The 27,992-nt window shown below is 41.5% G+C and overlaps 1 protein-coding gene across 3 annotated transcripts; it reads right to left on the reverse strand.

Moving 5' to 3' along the window:
• Positions 1–71: 71 nt before the first annotated feature.
• Positions 72–27,992, reverse strand: LOC129713732 (probable ATP-dependent RNA helicase DDX17). Of its 3 annotated transcripts, none has more exons than XM_055662992.1 (13): positions 27,834–27,992; positions 25,374–25,527; positions 23,430–23,526; positions 20,926–21,059; positions 19,664–19,729; positions 17,683–17,824; positions 16,240–16,400; positions 15,893–16,065; positions 15,678–15,788; positions 14,917–14,978; positions 12,298–12,357; positions 5,726–5,959; positions 72–3,683 (listed from the first exon to the last, which is right to left on the reverse strand). In XM_055662992.1, the coding sequence occupies exons 1-13, from the start codon at positions 27,878–27,880 to the stop codon at positions 3,046–3,048; spliced, it is 2,079 nt and encodes a 692-aa protein (XP_055518967.1). In that variant the 5' UTR covers positions 27,881–27,992; the 3' UTR covers positions 72–3,045. The 3 variants fall into 3 exon arrangements, with proteins under 3 accessions (XP_055518967.1, XP_055518966.1, XP_055518968.1); XM_055662991.1 differs by having other exon boundaries at positions 25,374–25,530; positions 27,834–27,986; XM_055662993.1 differs by lacking the exons at positions 72–3,683; positions 5,726–5,959 and adding an exon at positions 8,314–12,141 and having other exon boundaries at positions 25,374–25,530; positions 27,834–27,985.

Consider the following 27,992-nt stretch of genomic DNA (forward strand, 5'->3'; position numbering starts at 1 on the left):
TGTTGATTTATATATTGATGGGTTTGCCTAGTTGGAACCTATGGGAGATAAATTACAGGAAAAAGCAGCCATTCCTTTGGTAAATCTCTTTATTACTGGAATTGCAAAATACAGGAAAACCAGTACAGTATCAAAATAGCACATTAATAAGACTGACACAGGGTACAACTTCACAAGGTGAAACATTGCTTGCCTAAATTGCTGAGATGCTTCACCAGCTGCAGGATTCCTAGAGTTTAACAACAGTCATAGGTTGGGCCTCATCAAATCCCAGAGAGAAATTTTAAACTGTTGGGTTTCAATAACTCAGAGCAAATTGTCAATAACATCAACGTCATTTGTGGCACCGTTAAATCCTGCAATTTAGGGGGTGGGGTAGAGACCTCATCAGAATACAGAAGGTGAATAGTTCCTATTACCCCCAGAACCTACTGCCCCAGTCCCTTGGCTCTATATTCTACGGAGTATAATGTTACCAATTGATAAAGTCATTCAAAAAGTGACAAAATGATTATGAATGGGCCGACTTGGCATAATCTTACTCATGTCAAATTCCACAGGCTGCAACAAAATTGCACACAGTAATATCCAGAATGAGCAAAATAATGTGGAACTACCAGAATTCAAAGATGCTGGTGTTATGAGAAGGTGTGCTCACAGCTTGTTTGGAAGATGCAGCAGCAATAAGGGAAGTGGGGGATGGAAACAACTCACCGTGTGACCCACCATTTGCTTTGAAAAACGGGCAGTTGTCCGACAATCTACTTGGGGGAGAATAGACTCGAGCCCAGCTGCCTGAAGACATAGCTTCAAAATCCCTACAGGTTGATGCTGCAGCAGCCTGAATCAAAACTAAATTTTGCAAAGCTATATATACTATCTCCGTGTGGTAATCGGCTGATGTCACCAATAGGCATTTCAGGAACTGAACCCACCTCGCCCATCAGGCAGCCACATTGGTAGATATGCTAACATTTGTATCAACACATTTACATACATGAAAACCAGCTTCACAGCAATCAAAATGCAGCATTCAAGTCATTTGCAGGAATTATGCTACTAACTGAAAGCAGAGTAATGCACACACGAGACAGTAAGTTATCAATTTGCAACGTGGCTACAGAACGTAACATTATAGCCCAGAGTATTACATTTCCGTTTTCCAGGTCAAATTTCATTGCATCGTTTTATTACGATTTACTAATGGCAATAGTGAATTTGGACCTATGATGGACTCTTGGAAAGTAGTTCTGAAGCTTTGCCATACAATCTTATCCCTACTTCTAAGTGAACTTTCAAAAGATTATTTAAAAACTAAAATCAGCCACAATATCTTCATTATAATGCCTCAAAAATGTGAATGGATTTTAAATGAGCTCATTTATGAACACCTACCTTTAACGGAACATCCAGCATTCAAACATTTGGGGGGGGAAAAAATCTCAGTAGGATGAATGGCTAGCAACATAACTAAAAATGGGCCAATTATACAAGAGAAAAAAAAGGTCAAATTAACTTGAACATTAAATGCAACAGGAATAAACCACTGCGACTAAATATGCGACTAAATATGGAAAAATTACTCAAAAAATGGTGGTCTGAAGTATCAGATTGATCCCAATTCTGCAACTGATATTAGTTAGCCGTAGTACCTGACGAATGATTGCTCTCAAACAAGCCTGTTCTTGGGTAATGGAGCGAGAATAACAGGCTGGGGACCATAGCCGGCTTATTGAGTAACAGTTCCAGTATTTTCAGTCATCAATAATTTAAAGCAATTGGAAATCAATTTAGAATCTAATAGAACCTGAGACCTCTCTGCTTCCACGATGGAATATTAATACAACATAGTTATTTACTTAATAAAGAAAACTAAAAATAACCTAGATCACTGGCATAAAAAGCTATCTCTTCACCCTACAGGTGCTAGCTCACCTACTGTCTGTATACCTGAAATAACCCACGTATCTGAGTTTATTCAGACATCAGGCAGGGTTGTTTGGGGACTGGGAGGGTGGAGAGTCAGTTAATTGTCGCCTTTTGGAATCTTATTTTGATTATTTTTATTGTTGCTATTTCCATTGCTCCATTGCCTGCTATTGTATAACACAAATGGCAAACTTCTCATGAAAATACTCTGGAGCCAGATTGGGCATTAACTGACAGCATCATTTCTTATTTCAAGTAAATCAAACTGGGAGCAATAACCTTCAGGTCAACACCATCTCCCCTGACTTCTAGCTTTCCCTACCCCAACACATTTGGACAATTTTACAGCCTAGGTGCCATTACTCTTAATGATAATGCTTTGTAAAATTTACAAATATTGAACCCCAAATATGTTTTTGTGAATTTTAGTTTTTCCACAGGTGACAAGAGCAGCTATTATAGAATGAAAATATAATGAACTATTTCCAATGTAAGAGACCCAAAATGAAAGTGGCACCATGAAATATTTTATGGATTATGCAAAAATTGAAAAATATTATGTTTTCTCTTGTCACACTAGAACAATAATCTTTTTTCATTTGAAATTTCTGTTGTCACAATGAGAATAAGGGCTAACTCTGAACCTCACGCTTGTCTGAACAACAGGATTAATTAACATGCTGATAGAATTATGCCTTATGAACAGAGAGACAAAACCTACCTTTTTTAAAAAAAGATAAGATGGTTTAAAAAAAAATCTTGGAGAATGCTTGAACCCAGAGCACCAAGGAGCTTGTTCACTCACTAGGCTCAGAGGGGACAAGCAGCTATCCACTGATCCTTCACCAATTCACAGAGTGGGCAGCAGGCTGGTGCGGGACCATGATTTGCGGACCACATTTTCTGTAAGATTATGGTGGACTTCGGTAAACTTCTGACGGATGGATCAGTGTCACAAGGTTTGCTAGTCCAGCACACCTTTTGTGATAACAAAGTCAAAGTGAATGCAACTGTATAATTATCCTATTTTTAAAGTTTTACTGTTCAGTAGAAAATGGAATTGATGCCTAGATCTTTATAAACAGGGGAAAAAAGGTCAATTTTAGAAAAGCAAGTTTATTTTCGAGTTGTTGCCTGTGTTGGGGGAGGTGGTGGGGGTGGTGGTGTGTACTGGTAGTTCCCCTGGGACATAAAACTCAACAACGAGGTGCCCGGTTGATACGTCTGAGATAGCAGGGGCTGTGGCTGTTGTGCCAATCCATTCTGTCGGAACTGTGCTGCTGCCTGCGGGGCCCGCCCTCCACTGGCAGAGGCTGTAGCAGTGAAGTTACCCGAGGCGTAAGCCACAGCTTGGGCAGCAGCTGTGCCAAACCCGGAGGCTCCAAAAGCACCTCCTGGGCTTGCAGTTGGGAATGCACCTGCTTTTCCAAATGCAGTCTGAGACGCAACCCCGTATACACTCGGGTTAGTTGTCCCATATATCCCACTTTGGGTAAAGTTTGGGTACTGGATTGACTGTTGCCCAAACATGGCACTTCCAAAACTGCCAGTTTGTGCAGACCGGAAACCCGGCTTACTCAATGTACCTGTAGCATCACGGGAATCTCTCTGCCCCCCAAACCTGCTCCCACCATCTCCCCTATCTCTGCGGTCCCCATCCAGGTCTCGAAAAGATCGGCTGCGGCTTCTGTCTCGATCATCTCGGTACATGGTGTTAGGATTGGATCCAGCGGGCCGATAACGGGAACGGCCTCCTAAAGAGGGAAAAGTAAGTTTAGCACAACACTTACACGTGAAGCGGTACAATGACACAGCACAAAATCACCCGCAATCTTAACTGCTGTCTTTTTCTGCTTTAAATAGAACCTGCCACCCTTACTATAAAACTCAGCTCTCCGCCAGCCAGCTACTGAAGCTCATTCTCTCAGACACACAAAAAGCTATCTTCTGATAAAAGTGATCAATATTTACCTCTGACAAAAGGAATGTGTCAGATAAGTGCGAGGTTTCGCATTTTGGGAAGTCAATTCAGGGCAAGACTTTCAAGTGAACAATAGGTAGGGTTTCTGAATCGTTTGGGGCCCACAGTCCGCGATTTCGGGGTTTGGAGGGGGCGGGTTTAAAACGCGATTTTTTACTAGGCTGTACTAACAGTGTAAACATTAATATCGGCAGACCCCGGTCGGGGTAGGCCTCGGTTATAATAGATTACAAAGTGTGCAGTAGGGTTTTATAAAGCAAACAATTACAGGTAGTACTAGTTGTATATCAAGTCTATAGCGAGTAGTTCATTTTGGGCTTTTTATAGAGTATTTTTCTCGGACAGGGGCGATGTCAACGTTCTAAACAGCGCGTTTTGGCACTAGAAAGCCGTAAATGGGAGTCTACAGCAATTTAGGATCCATTTGCCTATAAATTAATGTAGTTGTAAACAAGACATTGTGAATTAACCTCTTGTCCTTAAAAAACTTTTTTCCTCAACAGTGGGGCCGCACTTGGGCTATTTATGTTGTGTTCTGAACGCTTTTGTCACAGCTTGCTGCAATAGGGAAAGATGTACAGAAAAGAATTACTTGAGATATGAAAAATTGGTTGTCCATTAAATCTCGTTAGGACCTGAGGATAAATTGCAGGGATTTTTAAAATCTCAAAATTTGCTACAATAGGGCAGAGAAATGTGAGGTGGTGCATTTGTGTTAAAGTGTCAGAGATGGACAGGGGGAATCGGCACGAGGTAAAGGAGTCTAGAAGTTGGGATGTTGTGTTATAGTTGTACAAGACATTGCTGGGGCCGCACTTGGGCTACTGTGTTCTGACGTTGTCACCTTGCTGCAGGGAAAGGTACAGAAAAGGTACAAAAGGTGCCAGATCTCGAGGACCTGAGATAGGAAATTAATGGTGGTCAGAGAAATGTGAGGTGCATTTGAAGTGTAACATGGGAATGGCAGGGCTTGGGAATAGAGCAGAGGGACAGCAGATATTGAATCAAGTCGCGGGTAGAAGGGTGGGAGGCTTTTGGCACATTGGTCAAACAGAGTACAGAATGGGCGATTGGTCCGATGGGCGATTTGACCCTCCTTGCTCTAGTACTTTACATGCCTGAACCTTTATGTCTACAAATCTGATTGAGCTTTTTGAAGAGGTAACTGAGAAAATCCAGTAATCCTGTTGACGAGCTTCCAAATGATAAGAGACGCAAGGAACTGCAGACTCTGGAATCTCAAGCAAAAATCAAAGTGGCTGGAATAACTCAGTAGATCAGTCAGAGTTAGTGGTTGAGGCAGGCATGGCTGTGGAGGGAATGGATGGACGAAGATGGGTCCCGACCCGAAACGTCACCCATCCTTCCCCTCAACAGGTGCTGCCCAACCCTCTCAGTCGCCCCGAATGACAGATTGGAACCTTGATAAATTGAATACAAAATTGGCTTTGTCGTAGGAGACAGAGGATAATTCTGAAGAAGGGTTTCGGCCCGAAACGTTGCCTATTTCCTTCGCTCCATAGATGCTGCTGCACCCGCTGAGTTTCTCCAGCTTTTTTGTGTAACAGAGGATAATGCTTGATGGGCATTTTTCTGATATGAAGTCTGCAAAATATGGTGTACAATGGATATTGGTGCTGGGAGCTTTGTTCCTTAAAACATAAATTAGGTGGAGAACACAGATGAACTGAACATAAACAAGTGGGAAGATTGATACAATTTAGTTTTTATCTGACACACAGGTAGTTTTACAAATGGCTCTTACTTCAGTGCAGACCCAAACCCCCCCCCCCCCCCCCCAGATAAAGCACTTACCTCTTCCACCTCCTCTTCCATTATCAACAAGCTGCAGAAGTTTAGGATTAATAGCTTGGTTGGCCTCTTCCAATACTTTGATCAGCTCCCTAGCCTGTTTCACATTGCCTGGTGTGAAGAAGGTGTAAGCCGTGCCTTTATTTGTGCTGCGCGCTGTACGGCCAATGCGATGTACGTAGTCTTCTGAGGAATTAGGGTAGTCGTAATTGATGACAAATTTGATGTCTTCCACATCTGTAAAAGCAGAATTGCAGTGTGGTGTCGAGAGGTGGGGGAGATGTGCCAGATGGAACCAGCACGAGCAGCACACCACAACAGCCAGGTAGAAAGGACAGTTAGAAGTAGATTCAGTACAAGCAACCTCACAGTCCATGTTTACAGTACTCCCCTTCGCATGCAGAGTGCTTAAACCCACACCATGCTTAGAACAACTACGCAAACCAAACGGCAGAACACCTGAGCACAAAAGTAGAAAACTGAGCCAGAGTTCAGAACTCTTAATAGATCCACCACTCAAGACACTGGATGAACAGTGAGACTCGTGCTTCACTGAATAAGCAGTTTCTTTGATTAAGTTACAGCTATGATTTGGACAACTTTAGACGACTGCCTAAAGCTTTCTAGCCAATTCCAAGTTCTGCTTTCAGCACTTACACTAACTTGTAAATAAACTTTTTCTACTAATCTGAACAAGATTATTCCAGATTAAACTACTGCAACAACAGCAGACACCAGTGTCCTTTAACAATTAATAAATGCAAATAAATCTGTTCAACTTTCTCATATACCTTGCTGCAGCAATGATTGATCCTTTAAAACTGCCGAGAAGTTTAGCTCTACAGGAAAACATAGAACACGACCTCCACATCACGTGCCTTAACATGTTTCCAAAGTCACAAGTTGTCGATTACATTGTACTGCCTCACATCATGCTTCCTTTATGAAAAAAAGTGACAATGGCTAATAACTGACGAAATATCAAAAGTTCACAACACTCAAGCAGGATATCTCACAGTTGATCTTTGACAGAACTGAACACTAGATTTCCTGTCTGCAATCCCACTTAGAGCCTGAAAATCCATAAAGGATCAGAATAAAAACGCATTTTATCAGTCAACCAACAAACACTGAATTTTTGAAATGACCCATAATGTTACACCTGATAGAAGAATGCATGCTTACTCTGGGATAAACCAACCAAGTAGGCAGAAAAAGATTAGACAATTTACATTGTATAAAAAAAATTAGTAGTAAAAACAAAATTAAAAAAGCTCAATGTACCAATCCACATATCATTTATAGTACAAAGAGTCCCATCATTTCACCATATTTAAAATAATATTTTACTATTTCCAGTTATTAAAAAAATCCAAAGTAGACTCAAAGGTACAACTACTTTTCAACCAATGTAAACCAGCCCCAGCTTCACCACAGCCCCCAAACAGTGCCAGGTCACAAACCTCAGTGCCAAATAACAGATGTTATCTCATTCTGGTCTAAACAGACAGATCTGTAAAGGAATACTCCTTTATGTTTGCCTTTCCTAATGTACCATGATTATAACGCTTCAAATATCATTATGGTTGTCAGGGCTAGAAATTACCATAGAATTACTGGGCCGTGATCATTACATTGTCCTGGCACTCAAGAATACTAGCGCAAAACTAAGCAGCTAGATCGTTAGGGAAACAGCTTCTACGTTTAATCTGAATGGAGCAGTCATTGGCATTTCAGAGAAATTCATTATCAAATACTATAAAGACGTTTGTCTTTGGTTAGGTTTTGAAACTTGGGAAGATCAACAAAGATTATTTTTGAGATTGATACTATAGGTAGCAAATTTCTTGGTCTCTCAATATAAAGCTTGGTATAATCAAGAGGAAAGGCACCAATGTCTAAGTGTAACTACAAAAGCTGCATGTCTCAGATTATTACAGTGCCACACACTCCAGGACAATTGCTGCTTGGACCTTTATAATGGCCATCATTAAAATCCATTCTGGTATTGATAGAGGAGAATACAGGACCAGTTAACTGGCCTCATCTAGGGTTTAGTTTGGACACTGATGGATAGGAGATTCCTGAAAATTAGCTCAGAGGTTACCTTAGATGTAATTAAGATTCACAGCACTGAGAATGTTATCAGAAAAGGTAACACAACGCTTAGTTCACCAGTCACTATATAATAATTTTTAACCACAGACAATTCCACATTTAGCATGTTGTTATTTAAATCCATACTTTAAAAGATGTCCAGAATAAACTCCGATTTCCTCCCTTCTATATTGAATAGTATTTACCAGTCCGATGCACACTCCCTCCATCGTACTGCCGCAGCCAATCCCGTCTCTCTAGTTCTGGCGGACTCCTTGCGACCTCCGCCATGCGACACGGGACCAGTGGAGCTGGGAGAGCATGCATCGAGCATTCCCTTGTGGCGAGAAGTCCCACACGCTGGGATGGATGGCTTTTCTGCAGCCCGACTTTCATGTGGCTTTCACCAGAGGACCGCGGTCATTAAATAAGGTCCTCAAACCCAATCTCCAGAAAACTCTCAGCTCACACTGCATCTATTGCCCAGACTCAAATTATTTTTTTTTTCTCTTTACAATTTACTGACAAACTATTATTGAAGTCTGTTTCTCATTACATAAATGGGCTCAAGTTTCACTTGCTATTCCTTATTTCAAAGCTGAATGTTTCTATACTGAATCCCAAGGCAGGGATAAACAAGAGATATAGAAGAAAAGTGTACACGAAAAATGAAAAAAACAAATACTCATATTAAAGCACATATTGATATTAAATAGAAATGGACACAAACAGGTAATGTACACGATATAGATCTCAAATAGTCAGATTTAACCCATACCCAGCTCTACAAAGACAATCCCATTTAATATTCCAGTGAAGGCAAAAGCTTACACCTTCACCGATGATCTACTATGTTGTCAGCATCCTCTTCACGTTCTAGTCTTGCAATTTACACTGGAAGGTGCATTATATCACTTTTCATTGACTGAACAGTGAGATACCCTAAAGAATGGAACTGATGACACGAGTAAAGGTACACGATAGCAACTGGGTTGATTGTTGAACAGCCAGTCTGGATAGTAACCCCACTTTCCCTAAACTCCCGTCATATATAGAGCTTTACTTGTTGACTGGTGTTCTTTAGATTTCATTTTCTTTTTAGCATCTCTTTAGATCAATCAAACCAAACAATGACAGGATTTGGTGATCTCTGAAACAATGTAAGAGTTTTGTCCACCATCTATATTTTTTATCTCTGTCCAGTGGCACACATCCTACTGGCTGGCAAGAGATGCCTCTGATATTGCAGCTGTGGACATCAGTGGAGGAACCCCTGCAATTCCAATCCTAGCTGATGATGCAAAGGACAGGAAAGTTATGTAAAGGAACAGGGACAGGAAAAAGTGTGGAACATTAGAGCCCAGGAGTTTTTTCAAATACTATTTTGAATAAGCTTTAACATTACCCTGCATTAACCTGAATACAACACAAACTTATATTAAAAAATCTGAGCCCATTGTTATTGGCAGACTGGGAAAAATACTAAATGATGTAGCTGTTTGTGGAGTTTTAATCACAATGTGTAGTAGCTATTCTTGATTTTCTATTGTAGCCCAGCATTGCTAAGAGTCTTTTCCTTACACCATGAAGCCCAGGCACCAAACATGCACCTTCAGGATGGCCCTCTCACAAGATTATCCGTCCGTTTTCCACAGATCTCTTAATGCCTAAAAACAACATTTTTCCCAGCCTGATGGAATCAATAGGTAACAAGAAACAGACTGACCTAAATTAAATAGTTCTCAGTTTTGTATCAAATTGAACAGTGTCTAGGCAAGATGCAGAAAGCAGCAATCTCCTCACTCCTGCCTTCCAACCTTTTTGCAACCCGCTTTTCGGGCAGTGAAACCTCAGACAGGCCCAAGATGTAACCGGACAAGCCCCGACATGACGTCCTGTGAAGGTGAGGGAGATACTTGGCATGCTTGGCAGTAGGGGTTTCACAATAGTTGAAACTGTTTGCACCACATTACTCCACTTCATCAGAAACCATTCCCCAAAGATTGCAAGAGAGCCACAAATCCATAATATTACAGATGGATCAGTTGGCTACTTGCTGCTAACCAGCGGGGATCAAGTAGTTTCCTTTGTATCCGTACTAAGAATGAGCAAACTGTTCCAACTGGAATTCCCCCATTAAGGGACATCTATTTTTCAAAATTGACACATCTGCGGAAACCAAGGACACAATACTATTAATCCCTATTTTACTGCCAGTGCCCGTTAAAGGGGAGGTTATTTCGGAACAGTCTGTCCATCTCAGTCTGAAATTAGTGGGCCAGTAACAGTCAGTCCATGCATAGTCTTCCCATCCATATCAGTGGCTAGAAAGGTTTATTTCTAGCTCCGAGTCACTTAACAGTTTGATTGCAGAACTGGCCTGCCATTTAAATGCAGTGCGCGGTGTGAAACCCCTAATTAGCAGACATTTCCACACGCCCCTTAGTTTCAGCAAGTAAACCAATTATTAACGGTGTCAGATTTGAATGAGGAAAAGGTCAAATTGTAACATGGGAAATTTGGTTGCTTTCAATTTTCTGATCTAGGAATTGGCTTGTGCTGGTTTTCAACGTACAGGGTTTCAGATAATGACGCTTGTCTATTAAAAAAACTGAGGTTATACTGAATTCCAGCTGTTAGGCAACTGAAGTAGCCAAGTGGTAAAAGACCTCTTTCAAACAATATTGGGGATACTTGGTTAAGTAGTATCCACATATCTAAAAAAACAATCTAATCCTAGCACATTGCAAGGCCATCAGGTGCCAGAATACAGGTAGTTCTGCGATAATGTAATAGTTGCATTCCCAGGAAACCTCGTGTTTTGGAAAATTACATTGTAAAAGCAATTGGGGAAAGGGATTCGAGTTTCAGACTCCCATAACTAAGTTATTTTCCCCCACAGCATTTTCAAACATAGCTTTTTATTAAATAGCTATGTCTATTTTGTTGTTGTAAGCTAGAAATACTAAAGATTGTATGTGCATTGTTTGATAGTGTATTGTTGCACATGTATCAATAGAAACAATTGCTTGCCAATTTCCAATGTCTATGGTGAAACCAGTGTTCTTAAGAGACAACTATGTCTGATTATTGAGGGGAGGTTACATCTATAAAATTCCCTCCCCCTCCTGAGTTTTTTTCCACAACGGGGTTTTCCTTGACTTGTAAATTTCCAAAGTAACTCGTATGGTTCTCTCGTTCCCAACTGAAATTCCATTATAACCAATTCACCCAACCTAATACAGTGTTTGCAGATACATAAATTATGTTATATCCAATTTGTGTTACAAAAACACACATTGCAGCAGAACTACCAGTACTCAAACATTGGATAGACTGCTGACTTCTACACTCAAACCCAGTTCACCGTAATCACTTATAAATGCAAGCTCTTTAACTGGAAGCGCTTTAGCTTTCATTGTGTCTCGGTACGTGACAACAGTAAACTAACACCATCAATGGAAGTCTAACAACATCAATGGCAGTTATAAGAATTAGTACCGTTTATCATCCAATGTTACTGATCTAGTGTCTGAGTCCATCAAAAGACAAGGTTCCCCTCACCTACATAACATTGCTGGAGGCTCCAAACACCTAATATACATCCTCTAGCAGCTTTCACATACATTACACAGATTAATTGGTATTGTGTAGAAAGCAGCTGATGTCACGGTGTGGATTCCATCATTTAATTGAAATCCAGATTTCAAAAAGAGAATAAAGTGATCAAGAGTAAAGGCTTCATTTCTACTTGGGTAATCTTGGATCACATCAGATTTTACATTCTCCATTAAATTGCACTGGGGTTAAACTTAGTAACCACTCAGAAATAAATACATTATCAAATGTATATTCCCACAATTAAAATATCCCTTTCAGAAACGGGCAAAATCTGTCATGTATCAAAAATCTCAACTAAAACGAGAGTTCAGCCAGCTATAAATTCAGCTCCATTCAGGATTTCTGAAGCACCCTATACAGTACTCTCCAAAACAGCCTGGAACAGGGCTTAATCCCAATATGACCAGGTCAAGATGGAAATTCAGTCAGTTGGCAAACACATTATCTGAAGACCCTATTTATTTAACAAACCAATCTACTGCAGAGGTTGAACCAGACAGTGCCAGGGCGAGCTGGATAACGGCAGATGGGGTAAACATTATCCGAAGACCCCAAATTTTGGACAGCCAGCCCAGTGCATAGGGGTTAAAGGCCCCACGCGGTAAGGCTAAGCTTGGTTTATGTAGGTGGCGGTAGATGGATATCTCCTCTCCCTCTTGGTGCTCGTTTTGTCATGCCTAGGCCTTGCCGCAGGCCTGTACCTTAATACAAAAACAAAGAGATATTTAAAAACAAAATTAAGCCACTTAGTTAACACACTCAAGATGGCGAGGAAATCATGGTTCATCACTTTAACTACCAGTTCTCCCAAGTTAGAACAATTCAGAGCTTGGTCTATAAACAAGTCAAGTACAAACCTAAACCTCGAGATGCAACATCAGTTGCAATTAGGATGGGTGCCTTTCCTGATCGGAATTCTGTAGAAAGAATAGAAAAGTATTTATTAAAAAAACAAAAAACTTTGTCTTTTCATCTTTTTAATACATAGGGGTATATCTAAAAGGACGCAGAATATGGTAAATTAGTTGTCAAAATACTCATGCCAAGATGAATAAGAATAATTTTCGCAGATCAAAGTAATTTATATCGTGTCCTTAACATTGGAAAACAGCGCTAGGCATATGACAGCAATTCAAAGTACACTGTTACACTAAAGTGTACAAACCACCTTGTTGCAGGAACTAGTCATATACGATGAACAATATTTGATACAACAATGCATTTAGCATTGCACAAGTAGATACGGTATTAAACATTAACAAACAACTATTAACTATTACAAAAGGGGATGTTACTTCAGGAGCATGGAACTATTGGGCTAAATATAATACCACATCATTAATGACATGCAACATCAAATTATGTCGAGTTTAATTAATCAAATGCCAGACAATTTGTAAAACAGACATAAAAGAACATACAAACCTGACAGGCAAGAAAAGAACAAAGAGAGTTGAGAATGAATGATATTTAAATAACCAGGGAGATCCTCAAAGATATTAAGTCTCACAAGTGGGGATTTGGGAACTCCTGGCATTACCACTTCTTGGCTCAGGCATTATTCGTAAAGTCATTAAGATTAAGGAAATCATTTATTGTGCTTTACAGAAGTTCAGGGTTTAATTCAATTAGCGGAATTCGAAAATAATGAATGCATAACATAGTAAACAATACAAGGACAACCAACAAGATATAAAAGGTCAATTTAGGGACTTGTAACCCACATGAATCAGCTGCTGAACTAAAGAACAAAGGGCACAAATTACTATTGAGAAATTATTTGGAATATTGCCTATAGTTTCACTAACTTTTAACTTCAAAAAGCCAAAGGATTGAAACATTAGCAGCTTCTCTCACTTTCCAGAGATGCTGCCTGACCTGCTGAGAATATCCAGTCATTTCAGTTTTTATTTATTGCCAGCATCTGCACTAGTTTGGACTGTTGAAAAACATAAACAAGGTATCTGGTGTAAAAATGATGCCGATTCCCTCTTGTTATTTGAGCACAGAAAGAAAGTAACCAGATTGATTAGGTCCAGTTGGTGAAACAGTCGAATCACAAGCACAAATTGATTAACTTGAAAATAATTCTGGGTATAGGATTGAGATAATGGCACCATTTCTAGTCTCATGGAAACTGCTATGCTCCAAGATTGGAGAAATGGTCAAGTTAATGTATAAAATCAAACCAGGGGTTAATTCAGGATGTGAAGGTTGTAGAGTGCATATTTTGGGCTTGGTATTATATGAAGAACCGGGGAGGTTTTTTTTCAAGAGTTTAGACAGGTATAGGCCTGTCCCACTAGGCAATTTTTTCGGCGTCTGTCAAAGTCGTAGCAAGTCGCCGAGCAACCGGCGACTGGAAAAGTCTACAACAACCTACCACCTAGTCGACGTCCAGCTATGGCAAGCTGCCGACAACTGGCGACCCATTAGGGCATCCACCTACGACCACACCTAGGTCCACCCACGAAAAGCTACGACATGGTAAGACAATTCAGTTGCCGGTTGACGTAGATGGTCGCCAATGGAATTCACCAAAGTCAGCACCGGCGACTACCTACGTCATCCTGGCGACACCATACAACAGCACCTACGTCAGGAGAAGTCAAGCTACGCTTACTGGCGTCAAGCCAACTGTCGCCGAAAAGTTTAGAACATTTCAAAATCCAGTGGCGACCAGAAAAACGGCACAATTCTTTGGGCAACTGAGGAGACTACTCATGACCATACAGGCGACACCCTGGCGACAGCCTAGTCACCTGTAGTCGGCTAAAATATAGCCTAAGTGGGACAGGGGCATTAGTCAAAAAATGTTCAATGGACTAATGCTTTTTCTAAGTTGTGTATGTCATGGAATCTGATTTCATCTGTGCAATGTGCAACAAATTACGGTAGACAAAATTTTAAAAAGCCACAATTTATGAAATATTTTAGCAATTCATTACAAGATGATACCATATAATCACTGACTGCTATTTATTTACTGTATTTAACCTTTGCTTGCAACAAGCTGCCAAACGTGAAACTCAAGCTTGGTGATTCCACGAATGAAAAAGTTGACATATGAAGAACGATTTAGCAAGTTAGGCCTATAGTCACAGGAGTTTAGAAGAATATGGCAATCTTATTGAAACAGAACATTTGAGGTAAATTGATAAAGGATGTTCACAGAATAGTTTCTCTCATGGCAAATATCTAGAATCAGGGGAGAATAGCTTCAGAATAAAGAGTTGCATGTTTCAGACAGAGATGAGAAGGAATATCTTTCGAGTTGAATATCTTTGGGATAGGTGTGGAGGCAGCATCCCTGCAAAGAGTCAAAGTAGAGATTGACATCTAAATTACAATGGAAAGTCAGGGCAGAAGCAGTACTGAGGCCAAGATTCGAGCTGACAGAGTGCAAAAGCAGAATCGAGCGGCCAACTGGCCCAACTTTTTGTTACTTATATATCTTATCCTTTCTCTAATCTTACCATTAAGGACCCAATCTCTCTCCGGCTGACTTTTATCTCCATGAATGCACATTGCCGGCCAGCTACAAGAATGAAATAATTTTATTATTCATATTTTTGTGCGACGCAGGCTAATATAACAATACTGCATCTAATTTTTAAAACGTGATCGCAGGTTTATTAACTTCATCAGACGATGCTGCCACTGCCATAAGCATCATCACCCCCTTATTCACCCCTTACCACAGAAAATGTACCCAATCCTATAAAGCATTGTTCTGTGATTCACAGGTCGGTGGTTTTTACAATTGACCTGAAACCTTAATGGTTTCTTCCTTCACAGTTGCTACTTGATCGGCTGCAAATCTCATGCATTATCAGTTTTTACATCAAGTTTCCAGCAATAATTATTTTGTTTTTCATTCAGTATAGAGCCACAAGTGCCTTTCACCCTGCCTCAACGAAGCACACCAATTATGGTGATCCATTGAAATTTGACATCTTAAAGGGCCTGTCCCACTTGGCGAATTTTTCGGCGACTGCCGGCGTTATATCAGTGTCGCTAAATGATTTTGAACATTTCAAAATCCAGCGGCGACAAAAGAATGTTGCGACACTTGAATAAACACTGCACGGCATACGTCATCGTGCCGCAGATTTTTCAGTGACCTGATACGTCAGTCAATGACGTCGGCAGTCGGCAAAAAAAATTTGCCAAGTGGGGCAGGACCTTTAGGCTAATTGTTCTGGCACCCGGTTTGTGATGGTTAGATAGAGCTTACCCGTCTCTCCTCATCCTGCGGGTCAGGTCATCACAACGACGTTTAGTTTCTACAAAGATGATCGTTTTGTTTTCTTTCTCTGCCATAATTTCCTCCATCAGATGGAGCAGCCTATAATTAAACGTATAAATTCAAACATTAACGACAATTTTCAGGAAGACTCGACCGAGCTGTCATAATACAATTCAATGAATTATAAAAACTGAACAACTCACTTCAAGTCCTTCTCGGTTTCCTGACACACATCAATAATTTGGAGGATGTTGTGATTGGCACTCAGTTCCAGGGCTCCGACATTGATCTGGACATATTCCCGTAAGAAGTCCTCTGCCAGCTGCCGGACCTCTTTTGGCCAAGTGGCACTCCACATCAAAGTCTGTCTATCCGGCTGAAAGAAACGTTTGAGGTTTTCCATCATGAAACTACAGCACCAATTGCAATTTCCTAAAATCTTAATATCCCAGCCATGAATATATTTAGCATTACATTGCACTGTGCCAGAATGAGGAATATTTAGGTCCAAGATAAATGAGCAGCACTTGACAGAGGGAAAAAACCTTACCCTGATCTGCTCCACGATTTTGCGAATTTGCGGCTCAAAGCCCATATCCAGCATGCGATCAGCTTCATCAAGTACTAGGTAAGTGCAACGACGAAGATTGGTCTTTCCAGCTTCCAAAAAGTCAATCAAACGGCCTGGGGTTGCAATGCAGACTTCCACTCCTAGAACAAGGCAAAATACAAATCACCATCTCAAACAACTTAGTGAACTTTCTACACCCAGCAGGTTAGTGTCTTTGGAAGGAGGAACAGAATTAACATGTATGGTCGATGTCTTTTCATGCCACCACTGTACACCTCCTATTTTGCACTCAACCTCTGAAGGCTGTAATCAGCAACATGGGCAGCAATTATTGCTGTTCCCCAGCAGCGCTGGACCGGGTGTTGCCGGGCAGCCCTCTTGTGCCGCTGCGCTCCGTGTGTGATAGAAGTCCCACTGGGCTCTCAGTGATGGCGCTCCAGGATTTTGACCCAGCGCCCAGGCAGTGATGTCAATAGCGGGAGATCCTTACTCGGTCACAGCAGACAATAAAGAACACCCCAAGTCAAGTCAAGTCAAGTTTATTTGTCACATACACATACGAGATGTGCAGTGAAATGAAAGTGGCAATGCTCGCGGAACAACAAAACAAATTATAAACACAATCATAACACACATATTATTTTACATATGTGTGTTATGTAACCCCCCCTCCCCCCAACATGGTCCGTTATAACGTGTTTACTGTATTCCCCAAGGCCCTATCATATATTGCATGTCTGCCTATATATATATATGTCACTATAGTCTGCCCAAAGTGCAACATCTCACAATTATGAGGATTAAATTGTATCAGTGACTGCCCATCTCCCTAAATGACCACTATTGGGGTTTCTCAAAGACCCTCTCCTACCAGCAACACTACGAGATGATTCACTAAGCGTACCTCCTTTATTCATAACCAGAAGGCTCATGTATATTAGCAGTAAGTATTCTAGAACCAACCCATGTGCTATTCCATGGGTTAAAGTCTTCTAATCATGAATATAACCTTTCACCATCTTCCTCTGCCTCCTATCACCAAACTAGTTTTGGTACAATGTTCCAATGTGTCCTGAATCATTTGGGCACTAACCATTTGGATCAAATATAGGCACAAAATGCTGGAGTAATTCATTGGGACAGGCAGCTCTGGAAAGAAGGAATGGGTGACTTTTCGGGTCAACGCCAATCTCTTACGTGGTAACTTGACAAAGGCCTTACTTAAGTCCACGTAGAACATATAATCTGCACTGCTCTGTTCAATACATTTTGTTATTGCTTCAAAATAATACCTGTGCATCGATGGAATAGTAAAACCTGAAAATCCAGAGCCTTCTTTGTCGGATCAACATATACAGAAGGCTTCAACGTTGGCACATTGTAACACTTGTGAAACAAAATTTGTGTCATTGTCCCACATACCTCTCTCCAGGTCTCGGATTTGAGGGCCTTTGGGAGCACCGCCATAAATACATGTACTCTTTATCCGTGAAGATTTCCCATAGTCTTCAGCAACCAGCTGCACCTGCTGTGCCAGCTCACGTGTTGGTGCCAACACCAAGCACTGTGAAAGGACAAACCCAGCTATGAAAAACATACCGGCCTAAAACAACGTTTTTAACATCGGAAGAACTGTGATAAACCTTTTCAATATTCATTCAGGAACTTGCCGTTCAACACATTTTCATCAGTCAATTCATTATTAGATTGGGGTGGGAGATTGCAACCACCCTGTTTCGACTAATGTAATCAACCTGACGTGCACGAACATTACAAACAGGTCTACCCATGACCTACTTTAGGCTGTGCACGCCATACGCAAGAAGAATTATCAGATTTAAACAAGCTACACATGGAATATATTCAACATAGTTTCCGAGGAATAGAGCTGGTGACAAAGACAATTCGGAAAACGCTGGAAATACTTAGCAGTAAACTAAACTCAATAAACAATAAAGTAAACTCAATTCAGAATCCACAAAGACAGTTAAAAAGTGTTAATATTTCAGGTTTACAACATTTTATCGAATATGGTAGACATTAGGACCATCTGCATGCTCAGTTAAAAGGGTCAAGCAGTATCTGTGAAGGCAAAAGGTATGTACTAGCATTTCTTGTCGAGACCCTACATCAGGATGGGAGTGGGAAGAGGAAAGATGGCCAGTATTTAGAAGTGTAAGTGAGGCATGTGCAGATGATCGTCAGTGATAGGCGAAACTGCTGTTTTCCAGCAGCCCTCCAGATTCCAGCATCTACATCCCATTTCTCCAATTTCTTCACAGCGAATTTACGTTCCAATACAGGGAGCTGGCGAGCTCAGAACATTTGGCTATCTATTGAATGCTGGGATTAGAAAATATCCATGTTTCTTTGAAGCTTGGTTCAGTGCTAATTTCCCTTGACATTCTTCATGTCCAGGTTCCACTGCTTCCCTACACTCCTCTGGTTGATAGAATCATACAGATAAACAGCAGAACAGGACAATCAGCCCACCTAGTCCAGTGACCATGAACCACCCATTTACACTCATACATTAATCCCATTATTTATACTCCCCATAATCTCATTAATTTTCAACCACACCTACACATAAGGGAGTGTTTTACAGTGGCCAATTAACCTATCAAACATTTGGGATGTGGGAGGAAATGGTAACAGTTGGAGGAAACCATGCAGTTATATGGAGAATGCATAACTTCAGCAAAAAGCACTCGAGGTCGGGATTGAAACCAGACCCGTGGTACTATGAGGTAGCAGCTCTCAGTCCTAATACTGTGCTAGTTCTCAAGCTCACGTTCACTTCATTGAGGCCATTTCCCAGACTCTCTTTAACTTGTTTTTCGCTCTTTAAGCTCATTGCATTGTGGTGACCACATTTCTGGAAAATTGTAACGGTCTAAAAGGTTACAAGGGAGTTTTACTAAAATTAATTCAGCACTTTGGTTACATGGAATAGAATGGACAAAAAACTAAGAGGGGAGCAGTTTGGGCAATTTAATACTGTGAAAGATCCAAACAAATGCAAGAGAGATTATTTTACCATTAGTTGAAGGGTCAAAAATCAGGTGATATTAAAAAAAAATGCAAATGGCATAAGAACCAGGAAAACTTTAATGTCATGCAGCTGCAAGGGGTTAGTCTGGAATGCACTGGAATCAGCCTATTAGCAGAAGTTGAGTCAATTGCAGCTTTGAAAAGGGAGCTGGACAGAAACAGCAGAGAATTTGCCGAGCTATAAACTGGCAGGGCAGTGGGATGCGATAGATTGTTCTTGTATAAAGGCAACATATACTCAAGACATAATTCCATGAACTTCCTCCATTCCATATACCCGCCACAGGAAGCAAAACATGCGCAGAAGATATTTGTAATGAAGTTTAGAACGTTAAACCAAATAACTCACAATGGGACCGTCGCCTCGCTCCAGGAATGGCTGGTGGTTGATATGCACAATGGCAGGCAATAAGTACTGGAAATTAAACAAAGCAGTTAAAATTTAATCATTTAATACACATATTAAGCTCTTCCATTGAAACAACAAAATGATCAATTCTCTCATGCCACTTTTAAATTAAATCTATATTGAAATCAGACAATATTATATCTGAAATACCATGTGCCGCTTTGAAGATGCCAGTCTAGTTACTATAGTTAATTTTAAAATTAAAAATAATAAGTTACTGCAGTGAATTGTTGATGGTATTCACAGTGGCTTGAGGCCCACTGACCATTTCTAACGGATCTTTGATGTCACAAGCAGTCAACCTCTGACTTAATGGCATGGACAGTCACCCTTAGTTCTGGAATTCAAGTTCCACCATTTTGCTAACAATTGACAGTAAAACCCATTGATGGTAATAAATCATTTGAACTGCAAACGAGAAATACCCAGGCACTTTCCATATTGTTGGATAGATGCCACTGCTATAATTTCATCGGAGCAGCTTAGCTAAGTGCCCATGCGGTTCTGGAGAGCAAGTCCAATTAACATTGGGCATACATATTATCTTGACCCACAGCCTTACCAAAGCATCCATTACACAGAATCTCTGATGTTACTTGATATCAAGAAGTGAATGGACTTGGATAAAGGCTGGTGTCAATGATTGGATGAAGGCTGGTTTCGCGAGGTAGCAGAGATGAATCATCTGCTTGACATTATTGAATGAACACAATTGAGTGCTTCGGCTTCAACACTCATAAGCTCCCTCCACCTATTATAAGTTTCATAGTCCAACCATTTGAAACTAAACGTTACAGGGCTGCAGAATGTTAACCTCATCTGTTGATTGTTGAATCGTTGTTCTCTGAGTATTGCATGCTGCATTTGCTATTCAGAGGACATGCTAACACTTTAGGCATCCCCAGGGCTTCTCCCAATATGTCCTGTGGTACTACCATCTAATCATGAGTGAATTCCCATCTTGACATTAGCAGTCGTGCAAGGAATATGATGGGGAATGATGTTGTTGAAAGTGCTTTCTGTATTTCTGTTATTATCAATGAGAAATGTGAAAAATTGATGCAGTTATTGGTATTTCAGAATTTCAAACCCGACCACCTCTGTGCCTGCTTCCACATGCAATTGCTGCCTACTCCCAAACGGCACACCAGGAATGAAATTTTATTCTTTGACCCAAAAGGAATAATGTTGTAAGTACGTACAGCGAGCGTTTTGCCAGATCCAGTCTGTGCAATTCCAACCATATCACGCCCACTGAGCGCTGCAGGAAAGCCCTGGCACTGTATTGGTGTCGGCTCCACAAAATTCAGTGAACACAGAACATCCATCACATAAGCTAGGAAAAGAAGCAGCAAAACATTAATGCCAGACACATGGCATAAAGAAATCCAGAAACATCAGCTCAGGAAATCAATCACCTGGCACCACAGGAGAGACACTCACCTTTCATGGTAACTTATCGTCATAAAGTAATTTAGCACAACATATGGTCATAAAAACGATCTAAAAATGTCATCATAATGCAATGTGCTCCTTTTGAAGACTCATTACGGGGGGAACAAGCCAAAGTGAGAACATATGGCATTGTCAGTGTGGCCTTCAATTACACCTTTTACCAATAAATAATTAATGGAGAAAACAGGATATAGCTGCGTGCATTACTGATAACGATAATTCTGCAGGTATATCCTGTTCCATTCCTCCAAGAGACGCTCACCTGTACTTTCTTTCAATTGCAAAGAAGATGCATTAATTACAGCAAAGCATGCTGATAAAGCTTGCAACAAAGTGCCATGTTTGTATTTAAAATCGGAATGTTACTTGTTCATTCAGCCGATTACCACGGAAATAAACTTAAGAAATGTGTTAAGAGTGGTTACTAATGTCAAGCTACATTCTAGCCCATCATGGACTGAAGAAGTCCATTACACAGTAAAATCCTCCAATGCTTCAGTTTATCACAATTCCAAAAAGCCAATGTAACTTTAGCAAGTCCCAGATCAATTAAAAAAAAATTGAAATGAAACAGAAATTACTGGAAATATTCAGCTCAGCTTCTGTAAAGGGAGAAAATGAGCCAATGCTCTGGACGATGACTTTCATCAGAAGTCTCAGATCTGTGGCCGTCCCGGTGCTTCCCAGGAATACAAATATTATTCTCTGTAGTCCGCAAAACAAAATGTATCTATATCAAGTGAAACGCTCCTGTAAATTGCCCCTCATGTGCAGAGGCAATCGTTAGTGGGTGGGAACTTGGTGGGTCGCTTCCACCCTGTATCCCCAAACTAAAGATACAGACGAGCATAAATACATTTAAAAAAATGCTCTGGCTTGCAAAGGAAGAATGTGCTCAATGAGAGAATGGTGCCATAGTCAGAGCAATCAATCAGTCAAACCAACCAGAGCTATCAGGGTGTAAATCTATAACACTCTAATAGTGGCAACACAAGTAGGTAAACATGTTGCTGCTTTATAAAACAATGGTGAGGCCACATTTAAATTATAGTGTGCATTTCTAGTCGCCAGATTACAGGAAGGATGTGGAGGCTTTGGAGAAGTTCACCAGAATGTTGCCCAGAGAATATTTGCCAGAAAAAGATGTTGGACAGACTTGAATTGTTTTCTCTGGAGTGCTGGAAGCTGAGGAGACTACAACATTTCAGAACGATAGATAGAACAAATAACCAAATACTTTTTTCCCGGGTATAACCGTCAAAACCACCGGGTGGCGCCATGAAAGGCAACCTCACCGACTGCCTGTCTTGTCCCTTTCTTTGTTGTTTTTAGTCTGTTTTATTTGTATGTTCTAGTTAATCTTTAGTTTTTGTATTATGTAAGGGTGGGGGTGGGGGAACCGTTTTTTAAATCTCTTTCCTCGACGGAGATGTGACTTTTTCTGTGTCGTATCTCACTGCGGCCTAACATCGTGAAGCTGGCAGTCCCTGTTAAGGATCGGTTTTGGGAACTCCAGCTGCAAGAGCTTTGACTGCCTCAATCGCGGGAGCCTCAATCGCCGACTGCGGGAGCTTCGATCACCCCGACTGTGGATGTTTCGATCGCCCCGACCTCGGACGAAAAGGAGGAAGAAGGTAAAAGTTATTCGCCTTCCATCAGTGAGGTCACCGAAAGTAATATGGATGCTGTCTGCACTGGTGGGGACTCGAAGAGATTGCCGTGAGTGCGGTGTGGCCCGGACATTGGACTAATGGCTGTGGGTCTCCGCATTTGCTGTGTGCCTATGGATTTTCACGCTGTGATGGCTGTTTATGTTTAATTTTCATGTAATTTTGTATCTTTTTGCTCTTTTTTGGTATGACTGTATGGTAAAATCAATTCTCACTGTACCTCAGGGTACACGTGACAATAAAGGACTATTGAGCTATTGAAATGCTGTGAAATGAAATGGAGGAATATGCATCACGTGCCGGGAGATGGAGCTAGTTTAATCAGGCATCAATGTCAGCAGATACCACAAGTGTTCCTGTGTTGTACTGTTCTTTCCCAACCTCTCTCTCAGGTGCAAAAGCTTTCAGACTCAGCGTTGAAGCTTTCCTACCTAATGTTATTACGCATTCAGCATAAAACTGGAAACCCCAATCGAGATGACCTACATTCAAAAGAGTACCACAGGGTACAAAGTTGATATCTAGCAATTCCATAAATAAGCTGGCGAGAGGAAAGTAATTACATCATTTGAAGAACTTACAAGGAAAATTGGCATGATGAAACTGGAACACTGGTTTTGGGCAGTCAGCTCCCTTCAAAGTAATTTCTTTCTTCCGACGGAAATCCTCGATATCATACTGCCAAGAGAATAAATAGCAATCCAAATTAAAACCACTTGTTAACTTCAACAATTAACCAAGAGAGCAATGATATGACTACAATTCTCTCAATAATCAGTGCAAATTTGTTTCCAAAAGTTTTGCCAAATCTATAAAATTACCTGCCACTCATCTTAAAATAATCAGTTCCCCATTACTTTCTCCAAACTCAGTTTGACAGGATCCTTAAATATTCAAAGATGCTTCAACATTGAAAGGCACTATGTAATGTAAATGTAAGCCCGCCATTTATTCATATTTTATAGTATGTTGATCTACGTTACTTTTAAGACATGTCCCTCTGTATCTTTAGCTCATATTTCTATTTTTTTACCAAAATATGTTCGTGTATATGTATTTTCATTATTCTGCCCACTGAACATCTTTCTGTACCAAACTGCATGGCTAGCAATATATTCACATCAATGGCCCCAAACCCATCTTCTACATCCTAAAAAGAAAATAATTTTCCATGGTGCTTCTAAACAGAACCATCAAACTTTATGTCACGACTAAACATAGAAAAATAGGTCAGGAGTAGGCCATTCAACCCTTCGAGCAAGCACCGCCATTCAATATGATCATAGATGATCAGCTAAAATCAGTACCCTGCTTTTTCCCCATATCCCTTGATTTTTTTAGGCCAAGAGCTAAATCTAACTTTGAAAAGTTATGTGGGAAAATATATTTCAGCTGCAGATTGAAAGTAATGCTATTATTTCTGACTTCAAATATTATGATACACAACAACTAACACTACACACATTTTCACAAATCTTATTCACAGACACAAATGTTGTCAATTTTCTAACAATGCACATTGTAAATTGCAAGGATTCTCAAATTGTTGTTAACAGTCAGTGTCCTCCCATGATCAGAAAATGCTATGGGAGCATTTGCCACAGTTGCTCAAGGGCATGGACATTTTAGAAAATTAAGTAAAGAAATTCTAATTCGACTTGTCAGTATGCATGAAGTGATGTAGATTTAATCTGCAAGTCAAGCCTGGGTCAGCGCCGTGGAGTGTTGGTGCTGCGGTCTATGGGGGTGCCGGCCCACGGACGAGTATGAACCACGTTGAGTGAGGACGCTGCTGCAGAGGGAAGGAACAAAGGAGGACCCGGCGTGAGGGAGTGGGAACAATGTAAGAACCGGCGTGGGGGGGGGGGGGGGCTGCCGTGAGGGAGGGGGAAGAACAATGGAGGACCCTTGTGGGGAAGGGGGAGAACAAAGGTTACCTGGCGCGGATACTGTGCGTACTTTGTGACTTTGTCAGCACCCTTATGTGCCGACTATTTGCATACCTTGGGTATGACTGCAAATAATTTCACTGTGACTTGTCACATGTGACAATAAAGTATTCATTCATTCATTTAACTCATTGCCTGAAGCAAACAAAAAAGTGTACATAGTTGTGGTCTCAAAATTCTTTATATCTTTATAACTGAAGTAATCTTGCATTTTCATTCGTCTGGTAATAAAATATGTAAAATTGGCCTTTTTATTTGAGTGCTAGTCTGCTTAGTTTCAGGTCATTGACAAACTTGGGAATCTTAGGCAAATCATCCACAATGACAGTTAATCATTATTGACAAGCATTGATTGTTGCTGTATCAGGTCATGAATTAGAGCACAGAATTAATTTCTACAGGGATAAAATTATAAAAGATTATGGTTAAACTAAGGATTGGTGCCAATCTCATAATTTAGTGCTTCTAACATAACCCCAGCATTCAACTAAGCATGAAAAATAAGCACTGTTAATTACAAGATTTTACAACAGTGTCAGGCAATATCATACAATGTGTGAAAAAAATTACACGTACCGGGGTTAATCTAACCACTTCAGGGTGCTCCACATAGAAATTCTTCTCAAATTTCGGCAGCTCATCCATGTCCCACTTCTTCTTTCTAAGACGTTCTCCGGGCTGACCAAACTTCTTTCCCATTGATGAGCTTCCACCAAACCGTGGGCCATTGCTGCTGAATACAAGTCCATTAGAAAACAACAACCAAACAACATTTGTTAGACCCGATATGACATCCATCCAGACAAAAATGCTGGAGAAACTCAGCGGGTGAGGCAGCATCTATGGAGCAAAGGAAATAGGAAAGGTTTCGGGTCGAAACCCTTCTTCTTAAACATGACATCCATCCAATTTCCCTCCACAGATGCTGCCTGACCGGCTGAGTTCCTCCAGCATCTGGTATCTCACATAGCTACGATTTCTGTATGCATTAGGGCAGTTGGCACTAAACACTACCAGGAAGCATTATAGGCAACGAGAGGCTAATCTGCATGCTGAAACATTCCTATAGATGTCGACTGACTTGAATATTTCCACAGAGTGCTGGAATAACACAGCGGGTCAGGTAGCATCTCTTGAGAATAAAGATCCATCATCTCCATTGGTTTCAGTTTTTAATTACAGATTTCAGGTAGGTATCTGTGGTTTGTTTTCTACATAAAAGTTTAACGCATCTGATTCTGAGAGTTTAGATTTCGTGCATGGACGTCTCCATCCTGGGACCCACCGAAAGACACAAAATGCTGAAGAAACACAGGCAGCACCTCTGGAGAGAAAGAATGGGTGACGTTTCGGGTCGAGATAGAAATATAGAACATAGAAAATAGGTGCAGGAGTAAGTCATTCGGCCCTTCGATCCTGCACCGCCATTCAATATGATCATGGCTGATCATCCAACTCAGTATCCTGTACCTGCCCTCTCTCCATACCCTCTGATTCCTTTAACCACAAGGGCCACATCTAACTCCCTCTTAAATATAGCCAATGGACTGTCCTCAACTACCTTCTGTGGCAGGGAGTTCCAGAGATTCACCACTCTCTGTGTGAAAAATGTTTTTCTCATCTCGGTCCTAAAGGATTTCCCCTTTATCCTTAAACTGTGACCCCTTGTCCTGGACTTCCCCAACATCGGAAACAATCTTCCTGCATCTAGCCTGTCTAACCCCTTAAGAATTTTGTAAGTTTCTATAAGATCCCCCCTCAATCTTCTAAATTCTAGTGAGTACAAGCCGAGTCTATCCAGTCTTTCTTCATATGAAAGTCCTGACATCCCAGGAATCAGTCTGTTGAACATTCTCTGTACTTCCTCTATGGCAAGAATGTCTTTCCTCAAATTTGGAGACCAAAACTGTAGAGATCCTTCTATAGACTGTCAGGGGAGAGGGAGACTAGAGATATGGAAGGGTAAGGTCTGAAAACGACAGATCAAAGCAGACGATGATACAGGGAATGGTTCATTGTTGGATGAGGGGAAGGTGACAAAGAGACAAATCAATAAAATTAATCAGGACAGTGAAACTAGTCGGAGAACTAGGGTGGAGGAAGGACGGAGAGAGAGGCCTGGATAGAGTGGAAAGGATGTTTACACTAGTGGGCAAGCCTAGGACCAGAGTCTCAGATTAAAAGGATGCTCCTTTAGGAAGGAGATCCTAAAGAAGGAAGAAGTGGAATTTCTTTAATTAGAGGGGAAAAGGCAGGAACGGGGTACTGATTGGCGATGATCAGCCATGATCACATTGAATGGCGGTGCTGGCTCGAAGGGCCGAATGACCTACTCCTGCACCTATTGTCTATTGTGCGAGTCTATGGAATTTGTTAGGTATTTTTAAGGCAGATTTTTGATTAGGACGGGTGTCAGGTGTTATGGGGAGAAGGCAGGAGGATGGGGTTGAGAGGGAAAGATATATCAGCCATGATTGAATGATTGACTTGATGGGCCGAATGGCCTAATTCTGCTCCTATCACTTCTCAACAGGAGACCCACCGCGCAACTTCCGGTGTTGCCGTCACCGACGTCATCAAGCATGGATCAAGGACCCGGATGCGAGTGGAACGTCGACACCCGATGATTGATGGGTCCACCGGCCAACCAGAAAGCGGCCAGACCGACCAACCAGGAGGCGGGAGCGGACGGAAGGCGGGACCGGCCCGCGGCCACCGGCTCTAACTGGCGCCGTCCGACCCCGACCAGGCCCGGCCCGGCCCGGCCCTGCACGCACATAGAGCGCTGCCCATAGGCCTCCTCACTCACTCGCCCGCCCGCCCGCCGGGCCGGCCATCCCCGCCTGCCGCCACACACACGCACACGCACACACACCCCCGGCCCCGAGCAGATGCTGCCCGACTCGCGGCTCCGGCCGCCATATCCTTCAGGCGGGTGACCGCACTAGGCCCGAGCCTAACCCTGCGATGTTAACCGGTTTATTTTTCACCCCCCTCCCCCACGGTTTTTTCTGGCCCCGAGATCAGATCCTTTACCTTCCCCGGTCACGGCCACGATCGCGGTCTCCGCCGAAACCTCTCATGTTGGTTTGTTTTTGTTTTCGGGCTGAGGGGGACAATGAAGGCGCAGCGCTCGTCTCGTCTCGTCTCGTCTCCTCCGTCGGTCGGTGGGTGGGGTCGGCCGCACGCTCTGCT

This window comes from Leucoraja erinacea, chromosome 37 (assembly GCF_028641065.1).
Source record: "Leucoraja erinacea ecotype New England chromosome 37, Leri_hhj_1, whole genome shotgun sequence".
Taxonomy (NCBI): Eukaryota; Metazoa; Chordata; class Chondrichthyes; order Rajiformes; family Rajidae; genus Leucoraja; species Leucoraja erinaceus.

Bases quoted from the DNA above. Each gene is read 5' to 3' on its own strand.
- LOC129713732 (XM_055662991.1), bottom strand. From the start codon at position 27,880: ATGAGAGGTTTCGGCGGAGACCGCGATCGTGGCCGTGACCGGGGAAG. The intron at 23,527-25,373 runs GTACGTGTAATT...TTCTCTTGGCAG, and splicing joins AAGTGGTTAGATTAACCCCG to TATGATATCGAGGATTTCCG. The intron at 16,066-16,239 runs GTAAGGTTTTTT...CGTTTCTTTCAG, and splicing joins AAATCGTGGAGCAGATCAGG to CCGGATAGACAGACTTTGAT.